This window comes from Pteropus medius, unplaced genomic scaffold (genome assembly GCF_902729225.1).
Source record: "Pteropus medius unplaced genomic scaffold, Ma_sr-lr_union100, whole genome shotgun sequence".
NCBI classification, from domain to species: domain Eukaryota; kingdom Metazoa; phylum Chordata; class Mammalia; order Chiroptera; family Pteropodidae; genus Pteropus; species Pteropus medius.
This window is the reverse complement of record NW_024344378.1, coordinates 45,934,145-45,953,754: the sequence shown is the minus strand read 5'-3', so window position 1 is coordinate 45,953,754 and position 19,610 is coordinate 45,934,145. Positions and strand designations below refer to the sequence as shown.

The window sequence follows — 19,610 nt, the reverse complement described above, 5'->3', positions numbered from 1 at the left end:
ACGTCCCCTGTCCTCTTTACAGCCTTACGCTCAGTCCCCTCTCAGGGAATGATAGAGCAGACGTGAAGACTCCAGCTTGATGGAGGCCAGTACTTACTTTTGCTCCAACCTTGTAACCCTAGCTTCAGCCACTTGGCTACTCTTATTCTCCATTTCCCATGTGTGGTGGTGTGGACACCAAGGGAGGACACCTACCCCCGAGGAGTTCCTGGGGAAGAAGAGCCAGGTCTGGGCTGGCTTTCTCTGGCCCTAGCAAGTGAGAGAAATTGTGCTCAGTTCCCTGTCAGCTGTCCTGTGGTCTTCTTAGAAGCTTGCACAGGGGCTTAACAGGGCTCAGGCCATGTCCTATGGAACTGGGTGGGTGCCTGAGCTTAGAGCCTGGGCTGATATGTTCATTGCCCAGGGGATGCCCAGGCCAGGCTCCTGTCGAGTCCAGTCCGGGAGTCCTGGCTCGCTTCCTCACCTGTTTCGTGTTTCCTGGGGCCTTCCTCCTTCCTACTCTTGGGTTCAAGGACTGCAGGACACTTGGCTGCTTAGATATATGTGGGGGTTGGGGGGCAGAGTGAAAGGGGAATGAGAAACAAGAGAGAGAGAAAGAGGGGAGAGACACGGAGACATTCGGACAAAGAGATGCCCAGAGACACACATGAAAGCAAGACAGAAAGAGAGCAGAGCTGGTACAAGCCAGATCCTCCTCACAGGGGAAAGGTCTGCTGCGCTCTTGCCGCCTCCCCTCCCTTCCTATCCCTGTCTCACCCTCTCTCCCTGTGGAAGAGGCAGGAAGACTAAGCTGGAGGGAGAGACTTGGTCCTCAAGTGTGAAAACTGGAGGCTGCTCTCAGACGTGTGCTTTGTTACTTCGTTTCTGGATAAAACCCATCTGGCCGTGGGTGAGTTGCCTTGAAGTGTCTTTATTTACTTCTGTTGCTTACACATGTACACATGCTCATAGATGAGCACCTGTACGTATATATTGCTTCAGAATACATGTCTGTGAGTGTGCATGTATGCACCCAGGGCCTGCATGCATGCACACACACGTGCAGAAGCTCACACTCAGCACACATCTGACCACAGTGTTCTCTACCTGGGTGTTAATGCCAACTGCCTGCTCTGCCCTGACCCCTTTCTGGCCTTTGCCTAGGAGGACACGTTGGTGAGGCCCACGTCCCTGCTTGTTCCTCTGATGCTAGTCAACTCCCAGAGGAGGCTTCCAGGGGGCTTTCAAAGCAGTGTGGATGCCCTCCTTTATGCTGCTTGCTGCCCCTATGAGGCTTCTCTCTGGTGTAGGAGCCCCATGCCCTTCCCCCGAGGCCTGACAGGTGTCTGGCTTCTCCTCCCTCCCCTCCCTGCCACTGCCCCACAGCGTGGCTTCTGTCCTTCATCCCTGCACAACTCTGATCCTTGGGCAGGCAGTACTCAGGATCAGGGGGCAGTTGTATGTGGCTCCTCATGCCCTTCTACCTCCATCCGGAGGAGACCGACCGATAGCTGGCTCTTTGGCACTGCCAGCCTCCAATCCTGAGAAGCCCTCTTCCCTGGCTGGCAGAGCTTTCACGAGGAGTACCCTGGGAGCCGTTTGTCAGTTTTCAACCACTGTCACCATAGGGGAAAGTGGGGAAACCAGAATGAGTTGGGGGCTTTGTGCCAGTGAGATAGATTGGGTGATTGCTCTGCCTCTGGTCACTCTGGGGTCCATGGGCCCAGGGGAGGCTCTCGTGGCCAGAGCAGGGTGGGGAGCAATCTCCCATGTGCCTTAGGTCTTGGAGACTGTGTGTTGTAGCCAGAAGAGAGGTCTGTGTTGGGCGTCGGGAGACCTGGGCTCTGTGACAGTGGGACCTGGGTAAGGTAAATGTCCTGTCTCTGAGCTTTCTGGCCTCTCCTGAGCCAGATGACCTCAGAGGGCCTTTTCAGGATACTCTGAATCTGAGGATTTGCAGCTGGACTGTGGTAACTGAGGAAGCCTTCAATATTGGGAGGGACTGTGGCCTTCCTTTCTTTTACTGCACCATCTGAATTCTGCAGGAAAGTCAGATCTAGAGTGAAAAACAGTCCCTGTGCGGCCTAGAAGAGAGGTGCTCCTTCCGCCTCACTCTCATGGTGGGCAAGTTTCAGGGGAGAGAAATGCCAAGGGAGGGACCCTAGCAAAGGAAAACAGTGGTGTTTCTGTGATGCCCAGGGCACAGGTGTGAGAATCACTCTTCCCAGGTAGTATGGGCCCTCAGACATCTGTCCTAATGGTGGGGCCAGGGCTGGGCCATTGGGAACAGCTTCGGGGCCTGGAGGAGAAGAATGGGGCCTCACCCTCTCAATGCCATGGGCTTCACCCCTATTGCGCCTAGGGCTGGCCCTAAGTGGGCCCAGGTCTTCAGCTTTCTGTGATGAAGCTATAGGAATACTGTCCTCCAATTAGAGGCTCTAGCGGTCAGAGGACCATAGCAATCAAAGACCGTTGCTCAGCGCCCATGGCCATGTGATGAGGCCAGGGGAGCTCTGGGACCACACGGTCTGAGAGTTGACCTCACACTGAAATCCCCCTCTCTCCCTTTCTCCTCCTGCTCCATTTCCCGTGGCCTGCTGCTGCTTCCTGATCCCTAGGAGGTGGAGGTGAGTACTGCCTGGAGCTCCGCTGCATGTGGTCCACTCTGAGCTTGCACTCTCTTCTTCTCTCTCTTTGCATTTTCGCCCCAACTTCTTCCCTGCAGCATCCAGTGTGGGATGGAGGGAGGAATAAAGAATTTATGGGAGAAGCTGGAAGGGATTCCGGACATGGGTTTAGAGGGAAGGGGAGGCAGCTGGCAGGGCTTGGGTAGACAAGGGTCATCTGGGTAGCCACCCAGGATGGCGGCAATTTGCATGTAAAAGCAGTGGCCCAGGCTTTTACTCTTCCTCGCCTTGGAGCTGAACCTCTATTGTGATATGTGCATCTTAGCCTGTCCCTTCTTCCTTGTCCCTCTCTGTCCTTCCCTAGGATGACTACATCAAGAGCTGGGAGGATAATCAGCAAGGAGATGAAGGTAATATGTCCTTCCCAGAAGGGGGAAGGTGACAGACACCCGTGAAGACTTAAAGCTAGAGAGCAAGTCCTGACCCTGGCCTTGGGTGCTCCTTGGGCAGCCAGGTGCCTGTGAGGGTGGGACATCTGAGCTGAGGAGCTCTGGTTATTGAGGGTTACTGGGGAGAGGGGCTTCCCAGCTCAGTAGTGGGACTGGGGACTCCTGGCCTCTCTGGCACTGATTCTCAGATGACCTGCATCCTGATTGTATATCCCTGCAGCCCTAGACACCACCAAGGACCCCTGCCAGAAGGTGAAGTGCAGCCATCACAAAGTGTGCATTGCCCAGGGTTACCAGCGGGCCATGTGCATCAGCCGCAAGAAGCTGGAGCACAGGTGAGGGGCTTGGGGAGCTGGCAGCCCTGGATGGGGTTTGCTTAAAGAGTAAGGGCTCGATTAATCCTCTCCTATGCATTAGTTACCTTTTGCTGCAAAACAAAGTACCCCAAAACTTAGTGGCTTGAAACAACAGATGTATATTATCTCACACAGTTTCCGAAGATTAGGAATCCAGAAGTGGTTCTGTAGGATGGTTCTCGCTTAGGGTCTGTCTGTCATGAGGTTACAACCAAGATGTTGGCTGGGGCTGTATCATCTGAAAGCTGGACATCTGAAAGCTCCTCACATAGCTGTTGGCTGGAGTCCTCAGTTCCTAGTCACATGGGCCTCTCCATGGATGCTTGAATATCCTTACAATATGGCAGCCGACTTCCCTTAAGATGAGTCATCCAAGGGAGAGAGAGCAAGGAGGAAGCCACATTTCATTTATGCCTTAGTCTTGGAAATCACATCATTACTTCTGCCACTTCTATTTGATAGGAGCAAGTCATAAGTACTGCCACACTCTAAAGGAGAGGAATTCGGCTCCATCTTTTGAAGGAAGGAATGTCAGAGAATTTTCAGATATATTTTAAAACCATCACACTGTGTGAGATCAGTCACCAAATATGTGGGACTCTGGGAAAGTCAAATCTCCCCTCTGGGCCTTGCTGTCCATATCCGTAAGACAAATAGGTTGGCCCAGATAGTTTGAGGTTCTTTCCAGCTCTGATATGCAATGACTTCATGAAATAGTAGCTTCTGAGGCTCTCGGAGGAGGGAATGGGTGAGGGGCCTTTGAGGCCTTAGCTTCAGCCCAAGGACGAGACCCTGCCGGGCGCCAGGACCCCTGGAAAGGGTCCCAATTCCCTTCCCTCTTTTTTGAATCAGAAACAGAGACCAGAGACTTAGGGTGATAATCTTAGATGCTTGCAGGGGCCTGGCAGGTAATGTAATGTGTGCAGAGAGCTCAGTGACAGACCACTCTGGTGAGCCCAGGCCCTGTGGAAAGGGGCATCTTCCATTTTACAAAGAAAGGCCCGGAATCCCGGTTTTTATGTGAACTCTTCCATTTTGTAAATGTTGGTGAATAACTCAATTAAAAACAAAAACCCTTGGTGGCTAAACAAAATGAGTCTACAGGCCAGATGTGGCCCACAGGCTATCACTTCGTAACCTCTGATTTGGTCTGGCCCCTTTAAGCGAAGTGCAACTCCTTTTTACATCATACAGTCAGACCTGGAGTTGCTGCCTGAAGGCCCTGCTGGACTCAGTGACCCCTGGAAAAGGGAGAGCTGGCAGTCTGTACCCTGCCCAGTTGGTTCCACCCTTCTGAGAGGAAGGTCTGGCTGTGGATGATGGGGGAAGGTGGCGGGGGCCAGGGAGGTGGCTGCATCTGCTATAGATTGCCGGGTCCAGCTTCTTGTTGGAATTTGTCTCCCGAACCTTCCCTCTCCTTGGCCCTCTCTCATTTTCGTCTCTGTCCCTGTCTCTTCTCCATCCCTCTCCTGTAGGATCAAGCAGCCTGCCCTGAAACTCCATGGAAACAGGGACACCATCTGTAAGCCCTGTCACATGGCCCAGCTGGCCTCGGTCTGTGGCTCTGATGGCCATACTTACAGCTCCACGGTGAGGAACCCTGGCCCCAGGTGGGGTGGGGGTAGGGTGCACCTCGAGGCTACAGGGAGCTGAGAGGACTACGCAGTGTGGGCACGGGGGTGCCCTCAGGGACTCCCAGTGCTGCTGTGGGGTCAGAAGGGCTCAGTCAGTACATTCAGTGTGGCCGATCACAGTAGGGATTCCTGAGCCCTGGGCTCAGGCCACCTGAAAGTCTGAGCCAGACCCTTGCCCCTGACCTTGGGCAGGTACAGATAGGGGGTGGGGCTTGGAAAATGAATGTAGTCAGGTAACTACAAGTCAGAATGAATGAAGAAAGTACTGGGGGCTATGGAAGGAGGTAGCTCTGTCCTCCAGTGGATGAGGGTGAAGGACAGAGCTTTCCACAGGCAGATTCCACATGGAGGGGGTGGTGTTCACCAGCTCTGATATGCAATGACTTCATAAAATAGTTAGGGCTGTAGCTTCTGAGGCTCTCGGAGGAGGGAATGTTCTCGGGCAGGAATAAATGCCCTTCCGTGAGATGACGTGAGAAGGAACAGTGGTTGAGGGAACAGATTCCTGCCTTATGAGATTTTTGTGAGGATTAAATGAGACGATGTTTGTGAAAGCATCTTACACACTTTGGAGTACCGTGGAAGTGCAAGTGCTAATTGTCAATGCTTCTGCTAGCAACGAGGAGTTGGGAATTGCTTGGTGTTTGGAGGGCACTGACTGTTAGCTTGGGTTGGGTTCTAGGGCTTAAGAACCCTTTGGGGGTGAAATGCAGATTTAAGGAAAGTCTCCCCCCCTCCTTGGCTGTGATTAAACTTGGGGAGGAGATGAAGAAGAGAAGAAAGGGAGGGGAAAGAGTATAAGCAGGAGGCTGAGCGGGGAGCTGCAGTGAGGAGGCAGGAGGGATACAAAGGAGACAGGCGGCCTGATAAGGAGAAGACTGCTGTGTCACACGCCCAAGGGCACACTGAGGTTTGGGCAGGAAGCTGTGGTCTGAGGGTCATGGCACTGCCCTGTGGAGAGGTAGAGGGCATTGAGAGGTCTGGCTTCCATCCCAACCCTGTGGCCTTGGGCGAGTCCCTATTTGAGCTCCATGTTCTCTGCTGAGCACAAGAAACACAATTCCTCCCTCACAGAGCTGAAGGGGACCAAGCGAGATAATGCTGTAAAATGCTACAACCCGCTTCTCATTAGCGGTCACCCCACAGGGAGAAACCAGATGCCACCAAGGGAAAATGCTTTAAGGGCAAGGAATGGATGAGCCCCTCTCAGCAGCTGGCTTTAGCTAACAACTGCAACCGAGTGTTTTTAGTAAAGGCCTGGGAATTAGCAGATGTACAGTAGCAGGTAGCTGTTTGTTATCAAGAGAACCGAGCATGGTGGGAAGGCCATCGAAGGAGGGGGCCAGCAGTCAGTTACCCAGGGACCAAGGGACTGTGGTGAGCAGGAAGAGAGGCCATGAGGACAAGGAGGGAGGTGGGCAACAGCCAACATGGGAGGTGGGTCTGGAGTGAGGGAGTGGGGAGACAGGTATCCCAGGAAAGAAAAATGTGCAGAAAGGGCAGGCTGGCACAGAGTACAGTTCATGGGAGCCTTCGATTGCTAGGACCCTCTTCCTGGGCCTGCCGCCCCTTACACTGTGTACTTGCAGCCTCCGGAGGAACCAGGTGGGCCCCTCCAGGCGGTTCATGGGCGCTGTCCTCCTGTATCCAGTGGAGAAGGCAGGTGTGGCTGCCATGGTAGGTGCCCCAGGTACAAGGTCCCCATCACCCAGCGTGACCTTTCTTCTCATGCAGTGTAAGCTGGAGCAGCAGGCGTGCCTGAGCAGCAAGCAGCTGATGGTGAAATGTGAGGGCCCCTGCCCCTGCCCCACAGAACAGACTGTCACCTCCACCACCGATGGCAAACCAGGTAATGAGGAACGCAGGACTACAGCCAGGTGAGGGTGTGGGGGTGAGGGGTCTCACTACTGCCAGGCTCCGGATGGTAAGAGAGGTTCTTAGAGTGGCAAGGGAGAAGGAGTGCAAACAAGGATAGGCCTGAGGGACCTGTGGGGTTGCGGGGGCCTGGTTAACACAGCAGAGGGCTATGGCCTCAGCCACAGGGAGCCTGTGCTTGTTTTTAGTGCTAGTGAGTGACGGGGAGGAAGAAGAGGGGAGAGAGTGGGAGATTTCTGACTCCCTTCCCTATAGCATCCCTGTCCACTGCCTGGCCTCTTGGCCTGTAGGGCAGCATCCTAAGCTGAGGTCATGCTTGCTGCTTTACCCACTTTCACTTTCTACCCCCTGTTCTGCAGAGACCTGCACAGGTCAGGACCTGGCTGACCTGGGGGATCGGCTGCGGGACTGGTTCCAACTCCTCCATGAGAACTCCAAGCAGAACGGCTCAACCAGCAGTGGAGCCAGCCCAGCCAGTGGTACCAGAGCCAGTTGCTCTGCTGGGAGGAGGGTGGGAGATGGGAAGACAGGTGTGCACTGGGGCCAGCCAACCTTGTGCTCCCTCCTACCAGACTCTGAGCCTTTAAAAGAGCCTAAACCCTAGAACAAGGGGCAGCAGGCTTCAACCAGAGAGGAGGGATTTGGGCTGGGTAGTAGGAAGAACTTCTTAAACCCTGAAATTGGTAGCCAAAGGAAGATAAGGCTTTATTGTTCCTGAAGGTCTTTCAAACAGGGTTTTGAATGGTTTAGGTGCAGTCCTAGGTAGAGGCAGAGGGATGGACCTTTGGCCATTCTTGAGTTTCTCACCCCCATGCTTAGATTCCGAGCTGCCCTGACCCTGAACAGAGGGCTGAGGATGACGGAGAGGTGGAGAGATGGATGACAGATGGATGGAGTACTTTACCTTGAGCATGTCGGAACTTTGGCTTTTTCCCCAGGCCTGGACAAGAGCCTGGGGGCCAGCTGCAAAGACTCTATTGGCTGGATGTTCTCCAAGCTGGACACCAGTGCCGATCTCTTCCTGGACCAGACAGAGCTGGCCGCCATCAATCTGGACAAGTACGAGGTCTGCATCCGCCCTTTCTTCAACTCCTGTGACACCTACAAGGACGGCCGTGTCTCCACCGCTGAGTGGTGCTTCTGCTTCTGGAGGGAGAGTGAGTGTGGCCCCTCACCAGGGCCTCTGGCCCTCCTGGGTTCTGCCCCTCACTCCAGGCTCTCTTTGAGAGTCGGAGTGGCCCGTCAGGCTACCTCCCTAGTTCCAGAACTTTCCCCGTTCACCCACTTCCTGTACGCTGTCAGCGAAGCCAACACTGTAACTCCTTTACTTGGCAGGCTCCAAGGCGGATCCAGATTATGTGGGTCCTGAAGCTTACGTACTTGTGGAGGCCTTCTTTAGGAAAGAGTATTAAAAATACAAATGTAACATACTAGGGACGCTTGGAGGACTTAGGATGAGGGATCCTGAAGCTAAAGCTACATTGGCTTCTCGATGATTCCACTTCTGGGCGCATTTCACATTATTTGCCCCAAATATGTGATCATGTAGGTAATCGTTTGCCTTAGAGGAATGGCATCACTTGCTAGCTTTATTTACCCTGAACCACAGCTGGACATGTGCTTAGAGATCATGTAGGCAACTGTCATGATGAGGAAACCGGTTCTGAGGGTCAGCTGATTGGCCCGGCGCTTGAGGTAGGCCCTGGCGCCTGCCTGGCTCCATAGTGGTCATGGAGGCTTAGGCTTCTGCTGGGCCTCTGCCATATGCTGGCTCAGGACCCTGGGCAGGTAACTGAACCTTTCCTAGTTCTGTTTCTTCATCTGAATTGGGAGACAACAATACCCGCCTCAGAGACACTTCTGAGGGTGAACTGAGAAAATCTGGGTACAGAGCACCATGTAAATGACAAATCCCTGTGCCAAGCGAGGTCTTTTGGTCAGTTTTATTGCCCCTAACTGCCTAGCCTTCCGCTATCGGCGTCACTTCTGCGCTTTTACTCGGAAGCTCATTCTGTTGATTCTCTACAGCAGCCTTCTTGGGCAGGAGCCTGGGAACAGAGCTCATTTTACCATCAGCCAGGCCTCCAGCTGGGAAGGGCTAGAGGACTTCTCAAGGTCACAGACAAGTTAGAGTTGGCTGCCAGTTATTTTCAGGCTTTCATCAAAAATCTCCTCTGGTTTTATATTCTCCCTGGCGCCTCTCCCTCTGCAGACTATGTGCGTTCACTCTTCTTTTGAATCCTGTTTACTCATCCCATGGGTCTCCTACACCCTCAGAGAACCCTGTGCTTCTTGGGGACCTCAGCCTACCCCATAGCCATGGAATGGCCTCTCTCGATTGGAGCCTGGGTGTTTTTATCTCATGGAGTCCCTGTGTCAGTTTTTGGGACTTGAGAGGGATCAGTGCATCTCCCCCCACCACTACCACCACTGTAGGGTGGCCCTGTATCCGAGCCTGGGTATTTTTATCTCGCAGTGTCCCCTGCCTGGGTTTCTAAGCCTTGGAGTGGGAGGTGAGGGGCTCAGTGAGTCCTGCCAGCACCACAGGACAGCCCCCATCAGAGTCTGCTTCTCTCCCCATAGAACCCCCCTGCCTGGTGGAGCTAGAGCGCATCCAGATCCAGGAGGCTGCTAAGAAGAAGCCAGGTGAGCTGCTCAGAGGAGGAGGCAGGGAGGGGGTGCCCCGGGGTCCCTTTGAGACTAGAGGCTCCAGCTCCTGGGCATTAGGGAGGACGCTGAGCCCAGAGGAGACTGGCTTAGGAAGACAGGAATGGGAAACTCCTTTCCTGTTTTCATCACTGTGGTGAGGCAGGGTCTCCCAACCAGCCCCTCAGTACATGTGTTTTAAGCACCGATTTTTGTCTGTCCATGCTAAAGCTGGAGATTGGGATACAGAAGGTTCCTAGAACCCTCCATTCAGTTCATTTCAGCAAGGCCAAGTATAAAGCTTGAGTGGGGCCCCTCCACAGCAGCCACTCACTACTCAGCAGATACTTGAGAGCCAGGCCTGGAGACAAGAAACTAACCCAGTCCAGGTCAAAACTGATGGGCAAGACAGACTTGGTCCCTGGCCTCAGAAAGCATACAGGCTATTTGGGGAAACATGACACACCAAAAAAGACATAACTACCAACTGCAGCTTGCATATATTATGGTGTGAGGGAGTGGAGGTGGACGGAAGTTAGCCTGGGGCTCAGCAAAGGCCTCTCTAGGGACCTGGCGTTTAAGGGAAGACTTGAGAATGAGCCAGCCAGGTGCAGAGCTGGGGGCAGGAAAACACTTGAGGTTCTTGGGGGAGCAGAAAGAAAGGTCCCATGTGACTGGAGCATTATGGTTGAGGGGACAGAGGTCTGAGAGGCAGATCCTTGAGAGCAGCTTGGCATTTAACTGGGCCGATGAGACTAGCACATGTGAAACCAAACACTGGAACCGAACCTCAAAGCCATATTGACCGAGCCCAGTGGCCTTCAGGGGTCGACTTCAGTGCTACTTCTTCCAGAAAGCCACCACAATCCTCTCTGGTCTGTATTCTGAGCATGCTTGTGGGCCTTTGGGCACCCGTCCTATGGTGCTGGTATTATTTCTATGTGTGTCTCAATACCCTGCCCCCTAAGTGGGCAGAGTCTATCTCTGGGTCCCCCAAAGTAGTGATTTCAGAAGATGTCTGTTGAGTGGACAAAGTTGCAGCTATTCTGGAGCCTGGGGGAAAGTGGGTAGGTCCTGAAGGCAGGTCAGAGTCAGAGGGGCTGAGAGAAGAAGCCTGGGCTTTGCCTGCAGAGGGCAGCCAGGCGGGAGGAGCAGCTGTGGATGGAAGGCATTGAGCACAGTGAGCTCGGATTGCCCATCCTACAAGACTCGGGCCATGGGGTTGAGGAAGTGGTAGAAGTGGATAGGAGCCATCATGGGGCTGGAACAGGTCATTTAGGAAGGTGGGTTTTCTTATCTCCGGTCAGTGGAGCTGGAAGAAACACCAGCATCCAGGCTTGTTGGGTAGTTGGTACCCAGACTGGCGGGGTCTGGACCTCTGCTCATGTCTAAGGCTCCAGGGTTGCCTTTCCAAAGAGCCCACACCTGAAGGCCCCTGCTCTGACCCTGCCGGGCCCTGTCCCATCCAGGAGTCTTCATCCCGAGCTGTGATGAGGATGGCTACTACCGGAAGATGCAGTGTGACCAGAGCAGTGGTGACTGCTGGTGTGTGGACCAGCTGGGCCTGGAGCTGACCGGCACCCGCACACACGGGAGCCCTGACTGTGGTAAGGGCCGGGCAGCAGCATGGGGGCTTCAGCCTGCACCTGGGAGGGCCTGAGTGGGGAATTGCTTGGTGGGCAGGATTCCCGGCTGGCAGCTGGGAGGTGGCCAGCAGGGTCCTAACCTGCCCTCGGCTTGTTTACCTCACAGACGACATCGTGGGCTTCTCAGGGGACTTTGGGAGCGGAGTCGGCTGGGAGGACGAGGAGGAGAAGGAGACGGAGGAAGCGGGTGAGGAGGCTGAGGAGGAGGAGGGCGAGGCAGGCGAGGCGGACGACGGAGGCTACATCTGGTAGACGGCCCTCGGGGGGCCATGCCAGGCCAGGGGGCTGCAGCCGGGGGACGGGCCAGCAGAGACCTGGACAGAAGCAGGCAGCTTACGAATGGATTCAGAAAATACAGTTGGAAGGACTCTGGCTCCAACAGGGAGGACTGGAAGTGTGAGTGTGCATGGCACTTGTGTGGCCAGGAGTGAGTGAGTGTGTGTGTGTGTGTGTGCGCGCGCGCGTAGCATGCTCTGACAAATGTGTCCTTGGTCCACACTGCCCTTAGCAGAGTGAGTCACTCAAGGGCCCCTTTGGCCTTCTTGTTGTTTTCTTTCCATTTATTGATTTTAAAATACACATGTTCACACATATATATCCACTGCAAGGTGAAAATTGATTAAATGAGATGCCCCCCTAGCTACTTCCCCTAGCTGCATCCAGGCCTGCCCTAATACCCCTGTCCTGATTTGCTACCCTTGGCCGGCCTTGCCTCTTCCTGCCCCTGCCTGCCCTTCTTCCTCCCTCTTCTGGGGTCAATCTCTGGCCTGTGGGCACGTCTCTGTCTCTGAGAAGGGAGGGCAAGTAGCTGTCTGCTGGCTGGGGGCCCTCCCAAAGCTGGGCCGACTTGGTTGTAAAAGGCCCACCAGCCTCTGGTGAGATGGGTGTGCACACCCACCACAGCAAGCTCTTTTCTTTTGCTGGACTCCCCAGCACTAGAGAAACTCTCCTAATATACGCCAGTGTGACTGGCGATGGCCAAGAGGGAGCTCGGGGCACAAGCTGAGAAGCAGGGGAAGGCCTTGCCACACCGCCTGTGGGTGGAGTGGGGTGTGGAGGAGAGTCTGCCATTGCAAATCTAGGTAGAGCTCTTAGGGGTGGAGGCAGGGCACCCCTGAATACCAGACCAGGAACAGTCTAGCCTCTTTCTGTGGGTCTCAGGTAGGGCTGTTCCCTTGGAGGCAGTGGGTAGTTATGCAGGTGAGCTCTGCCTGGCCACATGGGGTGCCGCACCTGCCTGTCTCCCCTGCTGGAGTCCTCTGGTCCACTCTGGGAGCCTGAGCATTCAGCAGCAGGTGAAGAACCTGGGTCTTGACTAGGGTGTGCGTGTGCGCCCACCTCCTCCCTGACCCCTTAATAAGTGCTCCAGTGCTTAATAAATGCTCCACCCAGGCCTATGGAAATGGTTGTCCCTTAGACTCTGTAGAGGAGGAACAGTGGAAACCTGAAACCTTCCTGACCTCGGAGACCTGACCTTTCTCCATCTCTCCTCCAGAGGAGGCACTTTTGTGCCATGGGCCATTTCCAACCACACTCCCCTCAGCCGCTGGGGTTTTCTTTGTCCCTTCTGAGGGTCCCCTAGGGCTGCTGTAGTGGAGGGGCTTCTCTAAGCTCTGAAGTATTCTGGAGTTGTGAAAAGTCAGAGGAGATAGGACTGGGGCAGCCAGCCCCTGAGGCCACACCTCACTGTTCCCCAAATCTCTACCAGGCGGAAGCTGGGGTAGGTGAAAAGGTACCCATGCTCTCCTACCCCCACCCCAATCTGTCCAGTTCTCCCTGTTGAAGCAAATACCTTAACAGCACTGGTGAAGCATTTCTTACACAGACGCAGGCCACAGCTGCCCTTTGGCACATGCTGAGTTCAGTGTGAGAGTGTGTGTGTGTGTGTGTGTGTGTGAGTGAGTGTTTGCACGTGCACTTGAGTGTGAGCCTAAGGTCCATCCCTGGGGGCCTAGGATGGTTGGAGGGGCACTCTGCATTGGCAGAGTATGGGGTCCACATGGCGAGGTTCCTGTGAGAGGCTCCGGCCTAGCTCTCCCCGGCTTCTGCAGCATCCGCTGTTCTGTTGAACTTTGTGGAAGAACCTCGCCTAGTCCACCCCTTAACTCCACTCTGGAATCCACAGCTTCCAATTCCTCTCTTGGAGGAACTAATGAAACTCCAGTTAGCTCCATAAACTGCTTCTCATTCTGCAGCACAATTCTGACCATTAAGGTGACGCGCTGTTCCAGATCCCCCGTGTCCCGCCTCCCCACGCTCCCCTTCCCTGTCTTCCCGCCTCCTCCCTCTGGTCTCCGGCTCAGTTCAGTTCAGTTCAGTTCAGGGAAATGTCGTTCATGTCAGCCCTCTGCTCTCTGAGCAGCCGCTTCTCTCACTCGGAGCTACTTGAAACTCCCTGCTCTTGCTAGGATTGAAATCTGTCTCTTCCCTCTGCCCCAGCTCAGACTTCTGGAATGTCCTGGGGCGGCAGCTGAGGATCCTGGGGCGTTCCGGGGTGGGAGGACAGGGAGGAAGGGGCACCCCTCTCCTCTCACTGTTACCCTCCTCTCCCAGGGGTGCACGTTTTTACGACCTTGTAAATATATTGTAGAAAGAAAGCAAAAGGCCTTGAAGTGGACCCTGGTGGGACTCGGCTCCAGCCTTGCCCTGCCTCTGAAGCCCCCACGTTGCTTTTCATCCCACTCTTTGAGACAGAGGTTCCCCCAAACCAGACAAAGCAGCTTGTACCCAGCAGGCCGAAGGCCTCCAAGCAGCTTCTCATCAGAGAAGCAGCAGGCTTCCTCGTGAGCAAGGTCGCAGGGTGGTCCTTCCTCAGCTCCTCAGATCTGTGCCCTTCACTAAGTTGCCTGCCACCCAGGCCCTCCCATGCCCCTCTCCTTAGATGTCCTCTCTCCATCCTGCCCCCGTTCCCCTGGCTTAGGCAGGCAGCCAAATTAGGGCTGCATTGAAAAGAGCTCAACCAAAAATTTAAAAGAACAGTTTCTTGCCTGGCTCTGGAGCTGCCCAAGGCCTCCTTACCCATGGGTGCTGGGAGAGATGGGTGTGTCTGAGATGGGGCAGGTTGGAGTTGGAGAGAACAAATGTGCCTTGAGAGACCACTCAGAGAGGGTCCAGGGGTGATGGGGGAGGAGATGTGGTATGGAGCTCAGGAAGGAAGGAGAGGGAGATGATGCTAATGAGAGGGATGGGGCGTCCGTCATGACTGCTGGGGCTGTGACCACATGGGGTCGGTGGTCATCCTTCCCTCCTCATGCCAGCCTGCCTGGTTTTAGTGGGCAGGCCACCTACTCAGCCTTTCATGAGCTCCATCTGCTTCCAATTCACCTATGAGTGGGTGAGTTCATTGGGATCAACATGGGAACCCTCCATTTCACCAAAGCCTCCCCTTCAGCCCTTGGGGAGAATGAATGGCTAATCCATTGACACCTGGCATCATCATGAGGCTGTGGGCTGGCAGGGATCGAAGGGAAGAGCCACTGGGGGTGCAAAAGGGGACTTGAGGCATCCCAAGGAAGTCCCAAACAGAGCAAACTGCTTTATAGCCTGAAGCTACTTAAACTGTGTCATGTGCAATAACTGAGCTTAGAGTTAAGAATTGTGTTCAAGTACTTGGATTTCCGTCTGTATATTTTAAGTGCTGAAATTGTATCTCTCAGTAATTTTAGATGTCTTTAAAAAAAATCGAAAAAGTGTTAGACCGTGTGTGTGCATTGATGGGCACTCAAGCGTCCCATGGATCACCCCACCCTCTCCCTTTACCCTGTGCCCCCCACCTCTCACACCCCTCACACCCCAGCCCCCGCCTCCACTTGGGGACCCTGCCTCCTGTTGTCTTTATCTGCCTATTACTCAGCCTAAGGAAACCAGTACACTCCACACATGCATAAAGGAAATCAAATGTTATTTTTAAGAAAATGGAAAATAAAAACTTTATAAACACCACCTACTGGCAATACTCTGATTCTTCCCCTTGGTATCATTTTTCACAGAAATGGCATTCACAGATGAGGTCCCAGAGTATAGACTCCTGGTCGGCAGGTGCCTCTTATTCACCTTCACACAGGAGACCATGGGTAGGGCAGGGCCGGGAGAAGGGGCCTGACCTACTGAGGGAGGACCAGGAGCAACTTACAGATATTTTTGGTATTATTGCAAATATATACGCAATCTATATTTGTCTATATATTCACCAGTAAATACATCCGTATCACCAAGCAGAAATCAAACTCTGTCTTGCTTTTTTTCATTTAACCTATTATGAACCTTTCCCCATGTTATTACAATTATTTGAAGACATGACTTGAAGAGTTACATAGTATTCCACAATATGATGTACTCTGATGAACTTAATCATTTCGCCAGTTTTTGGACATTTCTATTTCCAATTTCTTGATACTTTCAACTCTAGCCCTAGAGCTAACCGTGACCTTGGGCAAGTCATCTGGCAGATGGAGAGAAGAGCCCATCTCACAAGGAACACATATAATAAATAACCTGTGGAAGTGCTTTCTGAACAGTGGAAGCACCGTACAAGATTCTAGTTGTGCCCCCGTGCCAGCCGATAGCCGGGGCAGGCTCTGCCCATCTGCCAGAACAGATCCTAAGGGAGGGGCTCCTGGGGCGGTGGGAGGCGGTGCAGGGTAGTTTTCTGCCTTTTGTTTTTCTCATGGCCACCTGCAAGGTCAGACTTGCGGAGGCTCAGGAGTCTCCCTGGAAGGAAGTGTGAGGAGGGATGCATCTTGCTGACGAGTTGCTCCCAGCACACAGGATGAAGGAGAAAGTGAGTGGGGATGGGGATGAAGATCCCTGGGAACTGGTTCACTCACTGGTCTTGTGGGAGCCTATGGTTTTGGTAATGGAGGACCCCTGGGGGTAGAAGTGGGCTTGAGGTTGGAGTCTGTCAGTGGAAGCATATTAGCCTATGAGGTACTATTATTAATGCCCGTTTTGCAAATGAGGAAACTGAGTCTCAGAGAGTTTTGGTAACTTGACCCAGGGTATACAGCTAGCAAGGGGCTAAGTCTAGATTCTGCTCCCTGTCTACCATCTGATACAAAGCAGGCTGCCATCAGTGCCCAGTTATTGTGCTCTCACTCATATGGCCCACAGGCACTCAGAGGAGGAGGGTCACCTGTATGGGGTAAGTTCAGGAAGGCTTCCTGGAGGCATGGGACTTCAGCTAAGTGTCCTGGGTAGGTGGGAGTGATCTAGTGGCTCAATTCTGGCTGCACGTTAGAATCATTTTGGGGAGTCTAGGTCCCCATGTTCCTCCCCCAGAGATTCCGATTTCATTGTTCCGGATTGGGGCCGGGCATCAATGTATTTGTGACCAGGTGATGCTAATGTGCAGCCATATGTGTGCCATCATGCTAAGCAGACAGAAGCAGGGTGTGTCCCTCCTGTGAGGACAGGATGCGCAAGAGGCCAGGGCAGGAATGAGCCTGTGAGGAGCTAGGACTGGGCCTTTATCTCTGGGTGGGGGCAGTATGAGGCCTGCAGGCCAGTCCAAGAGCGGGAGCAGGAAGCTCCAGCAGTTCCCAAGCAGGAGGGCTTCCATTTTATTTTTTCATCCAGCATCTTGTCAATCACCAAGCCAGGCCTGGGTATCAGTTCCTGAGAAGGCTGCAGCCTGGAAGCCTTTGAGTGAGCATCCTCAACCTGCAGGGAAACGTTGGAGTTTACACTCAGTGATCAACATTTGTTCAGGTGATGGGGAATTAGAGGCCAGGCAGGGCCTGGCTTCTGGAACAATACATCCATTGTCACCATATCTGGCATCCCTAGTTCCCAGGGCTAGCAGCAAAGAGAGCATTGCCGGGGACAAGCCCATGTGCTGACAGCCGTTCAGGAAGCACCACTGTCCACTGCTCCCCCGGATGTGGTCCCTCAGTACCGGTCCTCCCACCCTCTTCCTGTGCTGTGGGTGCCACCTCATTCTGGCACATTGTTTTTCCTCAGGATTTTGCCTCCTGGGGACAGGGACTATAAATTTACTGCTCTCAGGAGAATGACTGGGGCCTGAGAACAAATATAAAAGGCAAATTGCATGCAAACCCACAAGGGTACAGAGGACCAGAACCAGCCTTCCCCACCTGCCACCCGGGCCCCACGCCAAGGCTGACCTCACACATTCAGTGGGGGCTTGGAGAGGTCGTGGGTTTGATCAAGAACAAAGAAGCAAACAACAATAAAACTCCAAATTTTCAAAACAACTTTTTAAAATTCATTTTTGAGCAAAATAGATGAGGAAGAGGAGGAAAGCACAAATGATGCATGTTCCCATCAACACCCTACGTGCTTTTTACATTATGTTTCATCTTCTTAACTCCATGAGGCAGGTATTATTACCCACCCGCCCTCGGTCATACAGGAGACATCTACATCTCCGGGGGATGACCTTGGTTCCTGCGGTTGTACTCGGAGGAGCCACAGTATCACCCAGGTCTGGATGACTCCAGTGTCAGCCCCCACATTCTGCTGTCACTCCTGGTGTTACTCCCACAGTGAGAAAGTAAATACCGCACAGAATCTGTGCCTTCACAAACAAGTCACTGGGAAACGTGGATGGGAGCACGAGCGTGGGGGAAGAGCCCGGAAAAAGGGCAGGCATTTGGATTTGCCCAGCTCTGCCTCCAGACTTGGGTCAGCACTGCTCTGTGAGCCTCAGTTTCCCAGCCTGTACAACCAGTGGATTGGACTAGATCACACAGTTTTGTGATTCTATGAAAGAGTGCAAAGATGTGAATCTAGGAATCAATTTCTGTCAGGTTCAGGATTTCCTTCTCCTTTAACATTCCACAGTTGCTCTAATTAACCCCAAGGGTTCACACATTTGCAAAGAAAATTAACTGCTTTAAAGAGAACACTGGAGAAGGAATGTGAGCGACAGGAGCCATCTTTCTGAAGGTCAAACAACCAAGTGCTTCTGTCTGGGACATTTGGAGGTGCAAAATGTCCAGGCAAGGGGATGCTTGGAACTTTTGGAGGCTGTGGCCAGATTGTGCAGCATGGTGCTTCCTAAAGTTGGAGAAACAGGCTGAAAGAGGCCAGCACCATTGCCTTTAGCCTGAGCATGCTGCCATGTGGGGCCAAGGGGACCAAGGTCAAGGGGTCATGTCACTAACACAAGTGGCTGGAGCAGATACTGACCTCAGGCCTGGCCAGGCCAGAGCCTGCCCACATGTGATTTCATCTGAGCCTTGCAACAACCCTCATCATCTATGGATGAGGAAACCAGTCACATGACCGCCTGTGACAAGCCCTCACTGTTTGTTCCCCCTTCACAGATGGTGAGGTTGAGGGCATGGGTGGCAAAGAGAACACAACTGAGTAAGTGGCCGAGCTGGGACTTGAACCCAGGCTACAGGCACCAAGGGTCATGCTCTGAGCTGCCACCTGATATAACTCTTTAAAAAACTTTTATTTGCATTTATTTTGTGCTGAATTTATTCTTGGGGCATAAGTTTTTGTTTTTTTTCTGTTTCTTCTGGTTTGGGAGCCACCTGCTCATTTTCAGTAGCAGGGTTTCATCCGCCCATGAGCTCTGTACATTCTACGCTGCATCCTGGAGCCTTTGCTCTCCTGGATGTTCTCAACGACCAAAGAGTCTACATCTAAACTCTTAAGTTCAGCACTGCTCTCTGCATTTTTAAGCCTGTGCAGTAAAAATTCAGCACTCTTTTTGGGCCACCGACCCTGCATCCAGCCCCACTGTCTGGCCTGGGCACACCTACCAACTCTATCGTAATGGTAGAATAGCACACACTGAGAGTGACATCCTTCAGATATTTGGTGGCTTTTTGGATATGCCCTTAATGGCTTTGGCAGTTTCACAGGTATTCTTGAAGTGAACACGAAGATTTGAACCTTCCAATTTGCACGATGCTGTGCTGTTTTCTGGGTCAAGTGAAAAGCAAACCATTTTCAGAGTTTGCCTCGGGCTGCTTACGGGAAGAGCTTCTATGACTCTTCGTGCTGCGTCTCTAGAAGCCTGGGCAGCCTCAACACCTCTCCCTCAGGTGAGTAGGCCTCTGGAGAAGGCTGGGAGGACCCACAGGCTCAGGTTCTTGCTCTCCCCTCCTATCCCTTCCTGATTCTGAGCACACAGTGAGAGGGTGGGACGTTTGTCTTAAACATTTGCTCCCTGGACCCTGGCAGGGGAGGAGACCCCTCCTTGCACTGTTTCCTCTCAATCACGTTTATGGTCAGTGACAGATACCACCGGAGACTTCACCCCGAGCTGGGCAGCCTTTCCTTCATCCCACCCCCAACCTCCTCCCCAAACCCATGCCAGGCAGCTGGTCCCAGCTGGCTCCTCCAACATTTGTCTTGCCTGGGGGACCAGCCCAGGGCCTGGCAATGTGTAGCTGCTAAACGTGAAGTATATCTGCCCAAGGAG

At 53.3% G+C, this 19,610-nt stretch overlaps 1 protein-coding gene across 1 annotated transcript in view; it reads left to right on the top strand.

The window, feature by feature from the left end:
* Positions 1–15,154, top strand: part of SPOCK2 (SPARC (osteonectin), cwcv and kazal like domains proteoglycan 2) — a 32,304-nt gene extending 17,150 nt beyond the window's left edge. Inside the window, exons 3-12 of the mRNA XM_039872070.1 lie at positions 2,598–2,606; positions 2,971–3,016; positions 3,276–3,390; positions 4,887–5,001; positions 6,780–6,894; positions 7,280–7,399; positions 7,859–8,077; positions 9,504–9,566; positions 11,036–11,173; positions 11,319–15,154. Coding sequence (XP_039728004.1) covers positions 2,598–2,606; positions 2,971–3,016; positions 3,276–3,390; positions 4,887–5,001; positions 6,780–6,894; positions 7,280–7,399; positions 7,859–8,077; positions 9,504–9,566; positions 11,036–11,173; positions 11,319–11,464 — 1,086 coding nt within the window. The 3' untranslated portion in view covers positions 11,465–15,154. The remainder of the gene's footprint in view (positions 1–2,597; positions 2,607–2,970; positions 3,017–3,275; positions 3,391–4,886; positions 5,002–6,779; positions 6,895–7,279; positions 7,400–7,858; positions 8,078–9,503; positions 9,567–11,035; positions 11,174–11,318) is intronic.
* The last annotated feature ends 4,456 nt before the right edge of the window (positions 15,155–19,610 follow it).